Source organism: Ceratosolen solmsi, unplaced genomic scaffold (assembly GCF_000503995.2).
Source record: "Ceratosolen solmsi marchali unplaced genomic scaffold, CerSol_1.0 scaffold47, whole genome shotgun sequence".
Lineage (NCBI taxonomy): Eukaryota > Metazoa > Arthropoda > Insecta > Hymenoptera > Agaonidae > Ceratosolen > Ceratosolen solmsi.
Genome location: NW_011948419.1, coordinates 3,444,664 through 3,462,992, shown reverse-complemented (window position 1 = coordinate 3,462,992; position 18,329 = coordinate 3,444,664). Strand labels below are relative to the sequence as shown.

The 18,329-nt window shown below is 27.4% G+C and overlaps 1 protein-coding gene across 1 annotated transcript in view; it reads right to left on the bottom strand.

Moving 5' to 3' along the window:
• The window catches only part of LOC105360552 (epidermal retinol dehydrogenase 2), a 21,656-nt gene extending 4,797 nt beyond the window's left edge, over nt 1–16,859 (bottom strand). Inside the window, exons 1-3 of the mRNA XM_011497486.1 lie at nt 16,840–16,859; nt 1,734–1,928; nt 240–602 (exon numbers count right to left, since the gene is read on the bottom strand). Coding sequence (XP_011495788.1) covers nt 240–602; nt 1,734–1,922 — 552 coding nt within the window. The 5' untranslated portion in view covers nt 1,923–1,928; nt 16,840–16,859. The remainder of the gene's footprint in view (nt 1–239; nt 603–1,733; nt 1,929–16,839) is intronic.
• Nucleotides 16,860–18,329: the final 1,470 nt, after the last annotated feature.

The following is an 18,329-nucleotide window of genomic DNA, read 5'->3' as shown; positions in this document are numbered from 1 at the left end:
GTGGGGGGTGGGGGTGGGGGGGTGGGGGGTGCATAATGAAGAGAATAGGTTTGCCTTCTGGTGAATACTGGTAGACTGGTAATAAATTCGAGTTTTAAAAGTTCATACGAAGAATTGATAGGCAGGCAGAACGAGAAACCGGTTCAATTGGAAAGAAATTTTCTTCAGCGGAAGCAATTTCCCGGCACCACGCGTGCTCGCTGATGAAGGTGAGTAATAATAAGCAAATAATAACCAACCCAATAATGAAAGGCGAGCGCACGACTGAGGACGTGAAAGGATTCGGTCTCGATCGGTCCAGGGGTGCAGGTGACGAGGACATCGAGGCCGCCGAGAGCTCGGCCGAGCTTTTTCCCAAGGACCCGCACTTTCTCCCTGTCCGAGAGGTCGCAGACGTACCCGAGAGCCGGAGACGACGATACTCGCCTCTCTTCCTTCCTGTGGGCCGGTTCCAGTCTCCGAGCGCCCCGATGTTTCTCGCGAAGCTGCTCGGCGAGCTCCTCCACGTTGCTCCCGGGTCCGTCCACCAGGTAGACCGAGCAGCCACTACTGGCGAACTCCTCTGCTAAGCAGCGGCCGAGGCTCGTCGTCGCACCCGTTACCTGCCGAGCACACCGATAATCCCTATTGATACGTCGTTCGTTAGCCTACTAACTTTCTCTGGCTACTCCTTACAGCCGACAAATTGCAACGAGAAACTTACCGACAGCGGGTGCTTAGGCTTCCCTGACGGACAATGGCTATGTACTGGCTCATTGTCCATAGCCTACCTGGAGATTTTTGGATTCGTCAACTGCAGTATCCCACAGTGACCATAGTCTTTAAAAAAACCTGTCCTTTTTTACATATCATTTAATGCTCGAGATGTACGTTCCAAGTGAAAAAAAAAAAAAAAAAAAAAAAAAAACATGCAATAAAAATATATCTATTAAGAGATATGGAAAATTAAATAGACGTATTTCATATGCTGGAGTCTGTATAATGGAATAGAAAGCTTTTTAAAGAAAAAAAACTTCTTAAAAATACATCTCAACGATATGTAAACAATCGATGTTTATGCACATGAGTATCTGTTAAAGGACAAGATGTATGTGTATATATATATATGTATGCAATATAGCTTGTTTATTAAAGTTGGAAACAATTTTTTCCTGATTTATCAAAGTGAAGGTATTTTTTTCTTTAGTATTAAATTATGACTTTTCTTACGTAAATTTTAGGTATATAATAGTATATTGGATAAGACCGAGTGAAATTGTTTGGGATGTAATTATCAAGTATTTTTCATAAAAAAAGCAATTGATTTAGTAGATTATTTGAATATTTTACCAAAACATATTGATTGTGCATTATATTTAAATTAAATTTCAATAAAATCATAAATATATTTTATCATTAAATAAATTACTACACGTGTTAACAATTTTCAAAACTTATTTTCATATAATCTAATAGGCGATAGATTTTAAAACATTTTTGTATTATATTTTTTCAAATATTGTGTAAAAAATCTTACGCAAATAACATTATTATGTTAAAAACTATTATTACAATATCAATGTTTGAAATGAAATGGACCGGCTAATATGTAATTAAGGATCTGTGCCATACGTAATTTCGTCTTACTCACAATAGGTAATTTAATAAATTCCAACGACCATTAACAACGTCACTTATAAAATTGTCCATTATTTAAAATAAAAAGGAAAAATTGGATGAACATAGTAATTTACCAGTACAATATTGCCGGTCAAATCTCGTGGAGGTTTCGGTAGGAACGACTTAACGATTCCAAGGAAGACAAGAAATCCAGAAAGTCCGAGTCCTAAAAGTATTTCAATGTTGAGGTACACCCAGCCAAGAAATGATGGATTGCTGGACCTCGACCATGATATTACAGATTCAGTTCTTATAGACAACATCGTCTTCTGTAACAATGTAAAACATCAGATTTACTAAATTTACTACTTCTTTTCTGTATAATTATAATCGGAATAATAATTATAATGTAGTATATGATATCTTCCCTTTTCTACTGCGTACAATTGTACTAATAATACTTTTGCCAAGATTTGCATAGTTAATCAGCCTCATTGTTAAAAGAAATAATCGATAGAGTGTACTTCAATTAATTATTAATTAATTTCTAAACGAAATCATTATTAAATAATAATATTTATCTCATGTTTTTCAACTATATTTAGATGCGCGATTAGCACGTCTACGAACAGTCTCGCAACGACTAATCATTTCGTTAAATTTAAACTCTGTTTCTAAAAGCGGAAAAACATCAGCAGACAAAAGTCCATTTTGTCCATTAATAGCCATGAATTAAAGCTCTATTAGAAATAGGTGGTCTGACACTACAGGCATTTCGTAAAGTCTTACGGAAATAAGGGGCCGCGAGGGTCATGTGGGTGCGACAGAGCATGTCAAGTGTTATTCAACGCTTGGTAATTATATAAGCGATACATCATTTGCGCATGTGAGTTTTTGTACTTTAAGTACCTACGTGTATATGATAATTAATGTACGGCAGCGCGGTACGGAGATCTACAAGAGAGAGAGAGAGAGAGAGAGAGAGAGAGAGAGAGCTAATAATAATAATACTGGTATTTGTCAATATGAATAATTTGTATTTTAATTTTAAATTATTCAACCGATAATTGAAATTTTTTAATTATGTATTCACGAAAATTATCTACTAATTATTATAAATGTTTAACATGTTGGTAATTGCAATTAGTCTTAGTAAAAACTGCGAATCTTTGTTTGATAAAATAGATAAAGTATAATGTGTAACAATGCCAACTCATGATAACAAATTATAAATATCTATTAAATTTCATAAGAAACTTTACTTTTTTCATAACTTTAAATAGCATTGAAAGTAGTTAACAAAATTTAATTTTTCAACAAATTTAAAAACAAAAAATCAAATCTTAAATATATAATTTTTATAATTACCGCAGATATGCATATTACACAAAAAATGGATTTCTTCTAAAATTTATTTAAAAATTCTAATATTCATTTGTTATTTATAATATATATATATATATATATATATATATATATAAGTGGTAAAATGTTTAAAGTGAAAAATAAACAATCAAAATACGGTAAGTGGTAATTAACAATAAATATAACGTAATGTAACGATAAACGTATAAAATGTATTTATTTACTACGTGTCTTCTGAATAAGAAATATCCTTTCATGCTATAGAATATGAAATATTATATTAGGAAAATAACACATAATAAATTCGTGTACTTGCGAACGATTCTGCAATATGTGCACAATCGAGAAAATAAGTAGAGAACATAAAATGTTTCTCAATTTGACTAATTCACGAAACGTCATTAATTGACTTTCGAAACTGTTAACTACGCTTAGAAACAAAACTCGTGCACCACAGTGTACATATTGGAATAAAAAATCTCAAGTGCAAACCTAGTCACCTAGTGTTTAAAAGTTTCGCACTAATTTCTAGTTAAAATTCTGGTTGAGTCTTGTATTCTGCAAATTCTTCGATGCTTCAAACTCTCATAATGCCAGATCCACTCGAGAAGTGTAAAATTGACATGTAAATATCTTTAACCGAGCGTGTGACGGTTCCCAGCGGCTCCCTCACATGTATTATAATCTCCGTTCCGGCTTAATATGCTATCCTCGTCATTAGATAATTAATCAACTAAGTTTTACGTGATGTTAAATGTTCGATGAACGAACGATTAGAAATAAATATTTACCAAGCTAAATTGGCTATTTTGTTAATATATATACATTTAAAAGGCTATATGCCCTGGCATCCATTATCAATGACGCAATTATTACATATTTATTATATCAAAGGGCCTCTACGATTTCTCGATCGCTCTCGCCGTAAATATCTCTGCTCAAAGATGTTGTATAATGAACGTTGTATATAACGTTTTTTTTTTTTACTGTTATTCGTCATTGAGCTAATCGTGAAAGATAAATACGTGGTAGATAAGACTCGTACTCTAATCTTACATTTATTGATCGCCGAGAGAATGAAGTGAGTACAGAAGATTCGTTTGAAATCTTTTAGTTTCCACATGCACACGAGTCTTGTAGCAGATATAAATTTTAAACATGTAAATTACAGTTTTTATATGAATTGATATGTATTTGCTATTTTTGTTTAATTATAAAATTAATTATTGATTTAATTAATTGGATATCAGTGTTCAGTATGATGGCACAAATTCTATATGTAAATACGGAAAATATATAAAGCTTCGAATATTAACGTGGAAATATTATCAACAGCACCTTATTTAATAAATACTGCAAACATAATCAGAAAGATTAAAAAAGCAAGAAGAATTTTAATATGAAAATGTTATAATAGTTATAAATACTGTCGGAATACGTAATTACCCGAAGAAAGATTTATAAATGAAACAGACCTTGAGTTAAATAGAAAAAAAAACCCAACATAGTCATAAATGACACAGAGGGAAATGGCGGAAGGGGGGGGGGGGTAAATAAAAAAGGGCGCGATTGTAAAAGGAATGAGAATATTTATATTTCATAAAATCTACATATAGAATAATAATAATAATATTAATGGCATTCGACATATAACAATATGTTGAAGGCTATTTAATCTTACTTTTACATTTGCTCTTTGTGATTATTTATAGAACTTGTTAAGATTTCTGCGACGTAACTAAAAATTAATTCGAACGTTCGTATGACAATAGATTTTATGTCATTTTAGTATTTCAAAATACGCATATAACAAAGTAAAAAAAAAATTACAACAACGAACAAGAAGATAAAAACATGATTTCAAATTTTAATAGTAAAAAACAAATCGAAAAAATCGATCAATAGGTTTGGTAATGTGTAAATGCAGAGTAATAAAAGGATAATTTACATATTGTAAAATTCGAAGTTCATGGACTATCCGTACAATGTAATCTCTTCCAATACTCCATTCTCTTTAGATGAATTTTGCATTTTTCAAATAATTTTGTCAGTTATCTATTCAATTGAATTGTTGGTATTAGTTTTTTAAAGTTGGTATAATGTTTATTAGAAAAAATAATATGAGAAAATACATTATGAAATTCAAATGCTAATAGAATATCAGTTAATTTATTCACATTTAGTAGATGAATTTCGAACATAGACTCTTCTATTTTAAAATTTTATTATAAACAAATATCTATTATAAAGAAAATATATGAAATAAAATCATAATTAAATAATTAAATTATTCATTATTTATATTATTATTTTTTTTTTTTTTCATTTTGAATCGATTGATACATAATTTCATTAGAAAAGACAATTCAGAGTTCAATTTAATATCCATACATAATTTCTCATGCATTATAGATTGATTTCAAATAATTTTTTGCAATTAATACTAAATGTATGATTGAATGATTAATATCATATTACGTGCAATTAATCACCTACATATCGTTGTATAGAAGATCTATAAATATTGCCAAATATTATATGGTTATAATATTTATTGAAATTCATTGGGGGTTAGTTTGAGATTTTATTATATTCTATTAAAGGATTAAAAGTTTCTATGCGAATTCAATAATGTTTTTTAATTACTCTAATATCTTCTAATACTTTTAACACTTTACCGTAGAAACTTTTAACTTTATTAACTTTTTTATTCAAGGATGAATGTTTATTTTATTTGTTAAATATGTCAAAAGTAAAAAAACTTTAAAATTAATATCAGTATTCATATAATTCAAATTACAATTTTTTTTTTTTTTATAATTTTTTTTTAAAGCTTTGAAGAGAAAATGTCCTGTCTAGTTATAAAGCAAACAGAGATACTTACTACTAAACTTAAATTAACAACTTCTTTCGTTATGTCTAATTGACAGCATAGCCATTTTCGTTTTGCGTTGTGATTAGAAATAATTAATAATGTAGGAAAATAAATATTTCTCTCAATTGTGAACATTTAGCTATAAATTTATGTATAAAATGAACGATAGAGGTTACGTTCGAGTAATGGCGGCGAAAGAACATTAAATATTTATATATTAAAAATAAATATCGTAAATTAGTTTTTCAATACGCATTGCTCGTATTACATTATATTTTGATTTTTAATTGTAATCAAAGACTTTTATCGTACTAGGGCGCTGCACAAGTCTCTTAAGAAATTCAATACTAACTTTTCCCATTAAAATTAATCTTTGTATAATAATTAGTCCGGACCTGAATTTCCGTAAAAAAAAATATGATGTGTCATAAGTAGAAGAACACATTTTCAATAGTTCATCACAGTCATTAACTACGAATAAGAGCAAAAGTTAATCGTCGATTATTAAAAATGTATTATTTATGTACACGTATAGTTAAAAGTTACAATATTGCGTATCACGTTAAACAAATTTTGATTATAAAAACATGCATTCTCTCATATATGTAAATTAATTTTTAAATACAATTATATTATTTAATAATTGTATTAATAATCGAATGTGCCTCTATATTTGTTTGATAAAAATTTTACATTTAATCAGATTACAATCAGCATTGCTTACACTTGTTTTTAAATACGAGATTAATAGTTTTTAGATGCTGTAACTATTCATAAATTCAACAAGCATATATGAAATTATAGTGGTTAATATAATTAATAAATTAGGCATTTATATACTTTGCTTGCGATAAATATGTACGACACTTGTATTGCTCAAAACAATGTACTAATATCCCATTAATTTTTGTATTGTGAAATGTAAAATACGTTATGTCTATCTCAGTCTACCTTTTTTTAACCAATACTTGTTTGTTAGTAAATTATGTCTTTAATGTCATTAATGACTGTCATTAATAATTGTCATTGATTTATAAAATATGTTCTCTTCTTTTTTTTTTTCTTTTTTTCTTTTTTTCTTTTTTTCTTTTTTTCTTTTTTTTTTTACAGATAACTCCGTTATTTGGATACAGGAAGTCAAATGTTTAAAATTCCATTCTACTACTCAACTATACCACTACTCAATAATTTTACATTTAACAAAAATGAAACAGAGATCTTAAAATATGAAATTCAGTATATAACGAAGCTGAATATCTAGTATAAATATTATCGAAATTACTATCCAATGGTAGGGTCATTAAATGACGTCACGTTTTTTTTTTCTTTTTTTTGTTGTTGAATGAATATGCTAATGAAATGTTTTAGGCTATTATAAAAGAGTAGGAGAACGTGTGCGACAAAAAACAAGAAAACCCCGTTAAGTTTTACAACCAAAGCATTCTAGCGTTAAAAAGTTTAGTTTTTCTTTCAGTATTGCTTGGACACACATAAATAAGATGTTATGTAAGATACGATAGAGCATGTGGTCGAACCAACTGTAATTTATCCTTGCCTCTCTTCTGCTTTTTTTTTCGCTTTAGACGTATAATTATGGTGCGGAAAAACGGTGGTGCGCGGTTAAGAGAAATGGAGCTCGTGAATGCACGTGAGCTGTTTTGTTTTTCTTTCCCTTACCACTTTTGTGAAAACGGGGGGCGAAAGTGCATGTCGATTCATAATTCCAATGCGTATGTTAAGTTGCAGATATAATAGAACAGATAAATTTTCCTAATTTCCTAATTGCTTTTCAAATACTTTGCGCGCGCTTCATCCTTATTATCTTTACTCTCCGCGAATTAATAAAGCTACTTATCCTCGTCTATGATGAGAAGGATATAATTGAATATATAGAGGCCAAAGCTGCTACGGTCTTTATTTCTATTAATTATAGGGGCGCGTTGTAATTGAGATGTGAGCAGCCGTTACGAATATTTTTCAATTACAACGTGATTCGAATTGAATATTGAAAATCGAATAATTCTTTCAATTTTTTTTTATGGAAAGTCGCATAGTTCTTAAGAATCGTGCGATCGTCGTTCTTAAACATTCGATACGATTGATAATAAAACGTGAAAGTAACGGATTTGTTTCTGGTATTTAAGAACTTGTTTTAAATCTGGCGAAAAATCACATAAAAACATTAAAGAATAATTTCTGAATAATTTCTGAATAATTTTTAAATGCGTAAATTTAATAATGAAAAATTGTAATCTGCAACTTTTTCTACGAATGAAATTATTTAATTAATATATATCACAGTTATGTGCTAAAGACATGAGTTGTGCTCATAACGATACGTATTTTCTCTCTATTAAATGTTTGTAAATTGCATACAAAAAATGGAAAATTAAAAATTTGTTTCAAGACATGCGTTAAATACACAATTAATAATAATACATTGTTATTAATAAATGCAAGTATATATTTTTCTTTTAGTTATGTTGCGTAATTATGGGCATATCGTGTAGAATTGCTATTGATTGCTATAAAATGAAAGATTGGACATTTTTTGGTTGAAACTCGAAAAAGCAAAGCAATCTTCAATGCCTAAGCTTTTCAATATATTTAAATACATGTTTCATTAAGTTTTGGTCTGAAATGCTAATCGTATGTTGAGTAGATTACAAGTTAATGTACACGCGCATGAAATGTGCATGGTAATCTACGTTTAAATCAACCACATTACACACCTGCTATATTGTTCTATTTTTCTAATTTTGCTATTTTGTAATTGTGCAAATTTCATGGAGTTGATGCAGGTTGTGGAAAATTGTACGCAGTACTTAAATAAACTCGATGCGTTACACAACCTCGCGAACATATTTTTAACAACGTTTACATGCGCATACTCGGTTTTCCAGCAAACTTTCCAGCAAGTTCGATCGGTTGCTTCTTTGTTTGTTTGTTTGTTATCGAAAGTGGGTGGTAACTTGTGTTTCCGCGGTTCTGTAACATCAACTCGCTTCCGTAGGCTCCTCCGCAATTACTGAAATTACATTGAATTTTCAATGCAGGCCGATGACTTTGGATAAAAAAATACCTTCCAATTAATTAAATTTGAAGAAGTAATATCGAGGGAGAAACAAGTAGACACTGCATGTTTCTTATGTGATGATGTCGTGTTTAATTTTAGCTGTCTATCGTTAATTGTTTACTCTTATATAAAGATAGAGGATGTCGGGATTATTCTTTTATTTTGTTTTGTATCGAAGGTGGTTGTTTAACATTGTGACATTTGCATTTAATACTTCAGTTTACTGAAATAAGGCATTAAGATTTAATAGAGATGGCGTAAGGAATTAAGATGAAAAAATTAATATTTAAAGATATTTTAATTATTATTTTTGCATTAATTCCTGTTTTAATGAAATATAAAATATTTTAGCATCGACAATCACTTTGCAGCACTTACTTAATATATTTAAAATATCAATAGTATTTTATATCTATATTAATACGGTAATTACTGGATTTCATGACTTCAAAAAATTTATCTTGTTAATGGGAAAGGGAGATCCGCAAAAATGACATATAAGTATAAGATCCTAGATAATACTTCAAAAGTACCATTAAAAAATAAGAGCAAAAACTATTTATAGATGAAGTATAAATATTTATATATAGATAAAAAATGGGCAAATATTTAATTTCAAAGTGTTGGAAAAGAAATTATAGCTACAATTGTGAATAATCAAAAATATCAATTACTAAAATTACTTGTGGAAAATGTGATTATGAAATTTAATTAGAATTATAGGAAAATAAATCCATATTTATTATATTTATTATATTTATTATATTTTTTATATTTTTATTTGCATGTTTCACAAAAAATTTTATTATGTTTTCGCATTTCATACAGCCTTCGTAAAAGCAATTTATCACGTTGAAATGTATTATATTTATCAATAATTGAATAAATATTTTGTTATTAATTTTCATAATTATCCATTATCCTAAATACTTTTCTTTTAATATTATATAAAATGTCATATTTTATTATTATATATATATATATATATGCGTGATACGGTGAAATTAAACTAAAATGGACATTTAATAGAAGTTTAAAATTTGGAAAATGATTAGGCAGGTAAAGACTTATTCTATTTTACTTTATGCGTTATATTATACTTTATATTATAATATTTATAAAATGTTCATTATTCATAATACAAAGTGTTTTGTTTCTATGTCATGTAATAGACTCCGAATAAATAAATTAAACCTTATTAATAAAATTACATCTTTGCAAAAGTGCAAATAATATGTAAATATATTGCTTATTTGACTGAATATTTTCCTATTTCACAGCCCCTATTATGTAACATTGATTTATTTATATTATCCTTCAAAAAATTAAATTTCTAATTACAGTTATACGATTAATAACGATGAAAACTTGTTTATTTGTATTATAGTAAACGTTAAAATATAACCTATTGCTTATTACTGAAATAGGAAATTATTGTCTTTTTATATTATGCGGTTAAATAAATCTATATGATGTAATCAATGTTTTAAAATAAATGACAAAGATTATCGGCGACGAGTGGTTTTCAAACACCTGAATCCTCATTAAAAGGTTACGTGATTCATTCTTTAATCTATATTAAATTATTTTGTATTATTGTATATAAATTTTCAATTAATTTGTATTAACTGTTATATAAATGTCAATAATATGATTATCGATAAAACGTTATTATTACGAATAATATAAAAATGCTATTATATTTGATGAATAAAAATCTTTTCTTATTAGAAAAGGAATCTTTTGTCACACGGTCGTGTGGTTTTCATTTCCTAACAAATAGCGGATTTCCATCAGATAACTGTAAAATCACGTAACTATAAACTGCCGATATTTCATAACCATTCTCCCCTGAATTGCTCATGCGGTAATATAATAATGATTAAAACACAAATTTTAAAATTTTCATCTAGTAAGTGGATTGTTACTCGATATATAAACAAAAAAATATTTACATATTTGTTACAAGATTTTAATGCAATAAACATTTTTTTAAGTTTTATTATAAATTTTATTCACGTTAATGTTTAATATTAATGTTATTGCTTCAAAACGATTAATTATTATTCAGAATATTGATTACATTACAGTATTTTCAAAATTACTAAAAGTCTGTTACAAAACAATAAAGAGTCTTTGTAAAGGAAATTTGAAAGAAATAAAATAAAAAAAAATAATGGTTCTCCTAAAATACGTTTGAATACATTTTATTATGCGGGATTACATCTTTTTTTATTATATTATTGTATATAGTTAATATATGAAATTTTTATAATGTCAACCGAATATTTTCCAATATTGAGAGCAATATTTCAGTTAAAAATACACTACATCTTTTAAAACATTGACTGAATCAATATTTTTGTAATAATTGTAGTTACGTACGTTTTGATATTATTGGTATACGAATAACAATAATGCTTACATTTTGTTGACTTAAGTTGATTAATATATCATATTTGTTATAAAAAATTTTCTTGGTTCTTATTGAATTTCGATGTTTCATGTTGAATGAAATATTTGTAAAATATTAATAAAATATATAAAAATATTAATAATTATTAGTAATAATTATTTCTGTATATTATCATTGTTTATTAACGAAATAAGAAATTTATATACTGATTATAAAAAATAACGAATTCATGATATCGAATACTATAATGACCGTAAAATAGTATAAAATCAATACAATAAAATAATCGAACGATTCTATATTGAATAGTTTAATTAGGAATTTACGAAACATATTCCTAAATATATGAAAAGATATGAATATTAATGTAACGAACAGTTTTGATATTTAATATTCAACCAACTGTATATTCAATAACAATTAAAACAATTTTTCTACCTTTATGTCATTATGGTTGTATTTAATTATAAGTAACTGTAGTATGTATAGTAGAGTGTATATAGTAAATATATTTATATTACAGGTAAAATGTAATTAGAATATATTAAACATCGTTGACGTAAATAACGACTATTAGATATCATTTCACTAATAATTCTATGATATAAATAATTTAATCATAGAATAATAATTTGATAATATAAAAATAATTTGATGATATAAAAATCTGTCCCTACATACGCAATTGTTAATAAATTAAAAAATTGTTATTCAGATTATTGCCACGAAAAGATAATTTAAATCAATATTCAAGTCGAAGTAACAATTTTCTAACAAGCAGCCCAATAAATTTTTGTATTTTTTTTTACTTTAGGAAAAGTCTAAAGAAAAAAAGATAATAATTATACCCATGTAACCATTATAACCATGTAAAGTCTCTGCAATAAATTGTAATTGCGTATGAATTCGCGGGGATGGATTTGGCATATCCTGCCGTGATACGCCCATTTCATTTATTTCCAGAATACGATTGTATACAGTCGATGCCGTGACCCATTTAAATCTTCAAATCACATAAATTTTGTCGAACTTTCATTGTTGTATATTTCAGATTATTATACTTTCTTGTCAACCATTTTGTTACACGGTCGAGACATAAAAAGTGACATTATAAATAAAGGTGGCAGCTACAAAATGTGACACTTTCACCAACTTTTAGAAATTCTATAGAAATGACGAATAAATTATATTTGTAGTATCGTGCTAATAGGCAAATAATCGTTTTCCTAAAGTTTATATAGTGTCGAAAAATGTCAAAAACATTGATATTATACGTTAAATAAAATTATATTGTTTATTTTTAATTAAAATTATGTCTAATGTTTAATTAAAAAGACGTCCACATTTAGGGATTCATCCGTAGATGTTCTAAGTTAATATTTAAAAGCATAATCGTTCACTGAAACATAATTGAGTTTTTAGCAAAACAAAACAACAATTGACATTATACATTCATTAAAAAAAAAAAAAAAAAAAAAAAAACTGCTTTGTGTAATAAATAGTAAACAACATTTTACTACGCTAGAATACTAATTTTTTTTTTTTTTTTTTTTTTTTTTTTTTCATTAGGATAGATGAATATGCTTGAATATTACTTCTTACTTGGTTCATAGTTTATTCCGTTTAATTAATTTTGAATGGTACATTTATTTTAGATTGAAATACCGAGAGTAATCCTTTCACATAAAAAAAAAACAATACACAATTACCTTATGAATAATATAGATAATAACATCTTTTTTTTTAATATTTATTGTTAATTAAGTTAATTTTTCAATTAAGTGTGTAAAATAGTAGACAATGATTTTAAAGAATCAATATAATATATTAATTATTTGGATACATTAAATGTATCATAAAATATCATGCATAATCTTTCCTCGTTTTTGTTGAATGAAATGATACTTTAACGAGTTTTGCTAAATAATGCGAAAAACATTTGAAGTACAAATTTTGTTCAAATTCTTAATAATGTTTATTATTTTTTTAGCTAAACGTAAGTTTTTAATTTAATTTAACATTCGTATATACATTCATTAATATGTACATTGATATTACAAATTTGATGATTGAATTTTGAATTTCATAACTTATAAGGATCTTATCCTTCAATCGTAACATTTTATAGTGAAAATTTTGCCATAATATCTGCTTCTTTTAATAAGAGGAAACTTGAAGATCTAAAGATACCGTTAGATTTTAATAGAATGGCACACTTTTCTAAAAGTAGATTATATGATATCAAATAAGTTTATTCTCGATTATACATATCCAATTGTCCATGATTAAATAAAAATAATTATCGATTTGATATTACGGCAAAAAATGTTTTTAATCTATGCATGCGTGAAAAAACAAGGTAGTGCGTTTAATGTAAAACAGCGTACTTACCATACAATTAAATTTTTATTACAACACAAACTCCGACTGCAACAATCGAGTTTGAATGGACTCGAATTTTTAATAAAAGAATACAAAGGAATAGTAATAGGAATAGGTAGAGCTATTGGTACGGAAGAGGCTTGTCTCGATGAGAGTACAAAGTCGAATGGATTCGTAGATTACGGTGTTGTTTCTTGCAAATACTTCGGTCACACGTATGTCACACGGTTTAGCTGATTGGTTGTCCCCGACTGACCCTCACTTTTATTATTAAACTTCACCGACAATGTTTCTATTCCTAATACCCCACCTACAGCTTAATCATTTATTTCCTGATTCCTTTATTATCGAAAGATTCATTTATAGTAGATTGTTGATTATATGAAACTGGCATGTACTCCACACAATGATGATTATTAATAAATGGAATTATAGGTATTTTAGAGAAGAATGCAAATTATTTGACAAAGAATGTTACAGTAATATCAGGCTCTGTATGTGTAAATATAAGAGAGACCTTTAAATATAAATAAGTTAAATAGCATTTTAATTTTTATCCTACAATCGAATGTTATTCCATCCTTCAGCTAACGAAATGTCTATTCTCACATTAATATGATATTATAAACTTTGAATGTCGATAAACAATGAATACATTTATTTACACGAATTATAAATAATTTACTGCTTTTAATATGTGTCATTAAATAATGACAAATTGATTTTTTATTGTATTTCGAGGCATGATTAATCTATATGTAAACTGTAATCGTAATGATACATTCAATGATTATCAATGAAACAAAAAATCAATAAAAAAATCGATGGTATATATGTTAATTATCTTTCTATAAATATTAATGCTTCTTATATTTTATTAAAAAATTGTATTTGTTATCTTATTCATTTACATAGATTTCATTAATATGTATTTCTTTAATAGTTCATTTGCCAATAACAAATACAATGGTTTGAGAAATATAACTGTAATTTGAATCAAGATCAGGAGAAATTTTACAAATTTAACGAAATAAAATCTATTACTTTCATAATAGTATATATTTTAATAATAATGAAATATTAGTGCATTAGAAAATATACGTATTCAAATTTTATTCGATGTAATTTTATGATAAATGATTCACAATTTTTTGTAGTTAAAAATATTGTTTTTTAGCATAAACTGTGTAACATTCAATATGAAACTAAATTCTGTGTATATACACTGTAAACTATATCGTTAGACACGGAGTTTCACTTTTTGACGAGAAAATTTTATACTATGAAAGGTATAATTTCCAATAGGTATATCATTTATAGGTAAATATAAAAAAATATTTTTTGTGCTTCATTATTATATACTTTTTATTATACTTTTATAGACCATTAGATGTACTATTTACAACTCAAGCCTTCGCAACATCAAATCACAGTGATTAAACTACCTTGCAATATTCACAATTATTTACAAATAAGGAAGTGATTATCGATGAAGAAAATTTCATAATATTTATCATTAACAATGTATTATGCGACTTAAAATCGACTATTGAGTGTAGTGACATAAGAGATGATTTAACTTATCAATGCAGTTCATTCATTTCTTAATAAACAAAAAATGTTTATTTGAATACTAATAAATTTAATATAATGTAGCTAAATTTGAAATATGAAAAAGAAAATTTTCAATTTATTATTTTATGCTGATACTATTATTATTTATTTTCTATTATAATTATTTCATCCTCATTAAGCAAATAATATATTAATTATTATTTTACTAAAGTTTAAAATGATTAAAATAAAATACTAAAACACCTCTTAACTCATTACAGATTTGACGAAAAATGTGATCGTTTCTTTGTAAGATGAATTAATTGTTAACAATAAACGCTCAACAGTTTTAGACAGAAAATTTTAATTTTATACATAAATTCATATTATTTATATTTATATATATATATATATATATAGTAGTACAGTGGTAAAAGTAGAATAGAGTGAGTAGAATAGAAATAATCTTTCAAATTCGAGTAAATTTGAAATTTAATTATTTTATTCTGTATTAAAAAAAAAATTTTTTTTGAACAATAATTCAGGATAAATCGTGCCGATTAATGTAAAGCTAAAGATTATATATTATCTAAAAGAAATTTAGAAAGCCTTCAGGCTCTTTATTATCTTACAACCTTTTTGTATAGTAAAAAAATAATCCATCTGTCAGAATTTTATAATTTATCATTCATGCTTACCTAAACCCTATATGTGTTCGCGTAAAATGTAATTGCTTTTTTATATATTTCCAATCGCAATATACGCTCACACAAAACGTAATTACGTAGCATTTTTCATACGATTTTTAACCATACATGTCTTCACACAAATATAGCATTATGTTTTATTACATAAAAGTCATAGCAAGTACATTTAATGTATGCCGCTATATGTCCATTTTGCATAATATAATTATTTTGAATAATAAGTAATAGCTTTAATGATAACGAGAAAAAAGAATCGTACATAGTATTGGTTTTATTAGTTTATACATGTTTATAAAATAAAAATAATGCCTATAACGTGTTTTATTGTTTCGAAAACTATTTTTAATATATTAATAAATTAATTGCTCATTAATTTTTAAAGATAAATTAAATTTATAATCATAAAGTAGTAATTAGTGTTTATAGAGTTTACAGTATATAAAATGTGCTATATGCATTTATTTATTAATGGTAATTATACTTTTATCAAATTATTGATTTTACTTTTTGATTTTGTTCAGTTTGCCGTCAAAAGATTAGCTATAAAATAAAGAAATAGTAAATTATCTTAGAAATAACATAATCCTCCAATTATCAGCAAAAACTACTATCATTGTATTCATCAAACTCAAAAATTAAATGAAAAAATTGCTAAATTGTAGATAGTAATTTATGTAAGTTCTTCTTCTTCTTAATCTTACAATTTATATACATAGGTCTTTGAGCTTCCTAATTTCATTTTGAACGTACATACGTGAAATACATTAAGTGTTTGAGGAATATTAAATATTCACTGTTTTCATTTTGAATAAAAGTTATTGGAATTTAAAAAAAAACAACAAGATTTAATAAGTTCGTTACTCACAGGAGTGTGACAAAAATTGAAAATCCTTAGTGCCATTGGCTTCGAAAATATGGTCAATCATTGTCATTATGGATGGTTTCTTATAGGAACCGAAATGCTTGCCGTCATTACAGTTAAAGATTAACGAATATATGTTGCATATAAAAGAATTAGCGAAGTCAGTCGAAAGCTCTATCGAAGGGCAAAGTCAAACCTTCAATTACCGCTCGAGAATTACGTGCAACTCACTTGAAAGTCTTTATGTCTTTGTTATATGCAACGAAATAGGCACTTACCTCGATTATTCGTCAGACGCGTAGATCCACTTCCGATGTCCTCGGTTGTTGAGTCACATGTCGGGATCGGTGGTGCACGAGGTGCCGGGGCACGTCCACATTGGCACGCGGATAAGGCGAGAGTGACTGACGATGTTAGTGGCTTCCACTCGGACCCGGTCCCCAGCGATCAACCCCAAACTCTTGGAGTCAAGACGGCCGACTCTCGGTGGAAGGAGGCGAGGATGGCAATGTACTTACTTAACGTTAGTTCTTGTTGTCACAGCGAGCATCGCTGGGACAAAACAGACTTCCCAGTGGTTATAAAATCGTTAGGTCGCCGACGAATCGTTGTCGTGGAGTGTGAACAACTTTGTTTTTCATTCGGATAGAGCGAATCGATTGGATCAAGCACCTCTATTATCTACTTTTATGACTGTCTTTTATTGCTTTTCGTGCGAATAAATTTTTTTGAACAGACGAAGGTCCGTGCTCGTCGAATTTCCGAGAATTATTTTAAGCCGATGTTTCACTGGATTTATCGGTTAATTTGAATTCAAAATCAATCGTAATCAGCCGCTATCATTTTAAAAACCGCATTTCCCGTTACGTAACCGATCGATATATTAATTTTAAAGACTTGATTTTACATTTACGGATTTCCCAACTGATCTGCTTCATTCAATACAAATGTATGCCTATTACGTAATCGTAATATTATCAGAAGATTTATAATCGACTCGAACAATGCTTGATAAATAAATTTTATGTATTTCTGTAGAGAATAAAATAAGTTCAGAGACATTGTTCGTACAATATAGGGAATGAAAATTATTAACTAATTATTACATATCAATCGAGAACAATATAATTTTCCATAATTTACATTTGCATAAATTACGAAAATTCAACTTCAACTCTCTTTTTTCGCATTACATTTAATTTAGCATAATTGTAATTTTAATCGACATAAGTTTATACGTTGTTACTGTCTTGCCTGCCGTTTATTTAAAATTTTGTAAATATTTCGAAATATTGATCTCAAAAGTATACGTCGTTTATATGAGCAACATTTGTTTAAGAAAATCTGCCTAATGAGGATATATTTCTCAAAAACCAGCTGGCATTGTTTAACTAATAATTATTTATTAGAGAGGAACAGAATAATCTTTATTTAGTTTTTTAAATTATATAATTACACTTCTCATACGCCCGTTTTCTATTCCATATATTTTG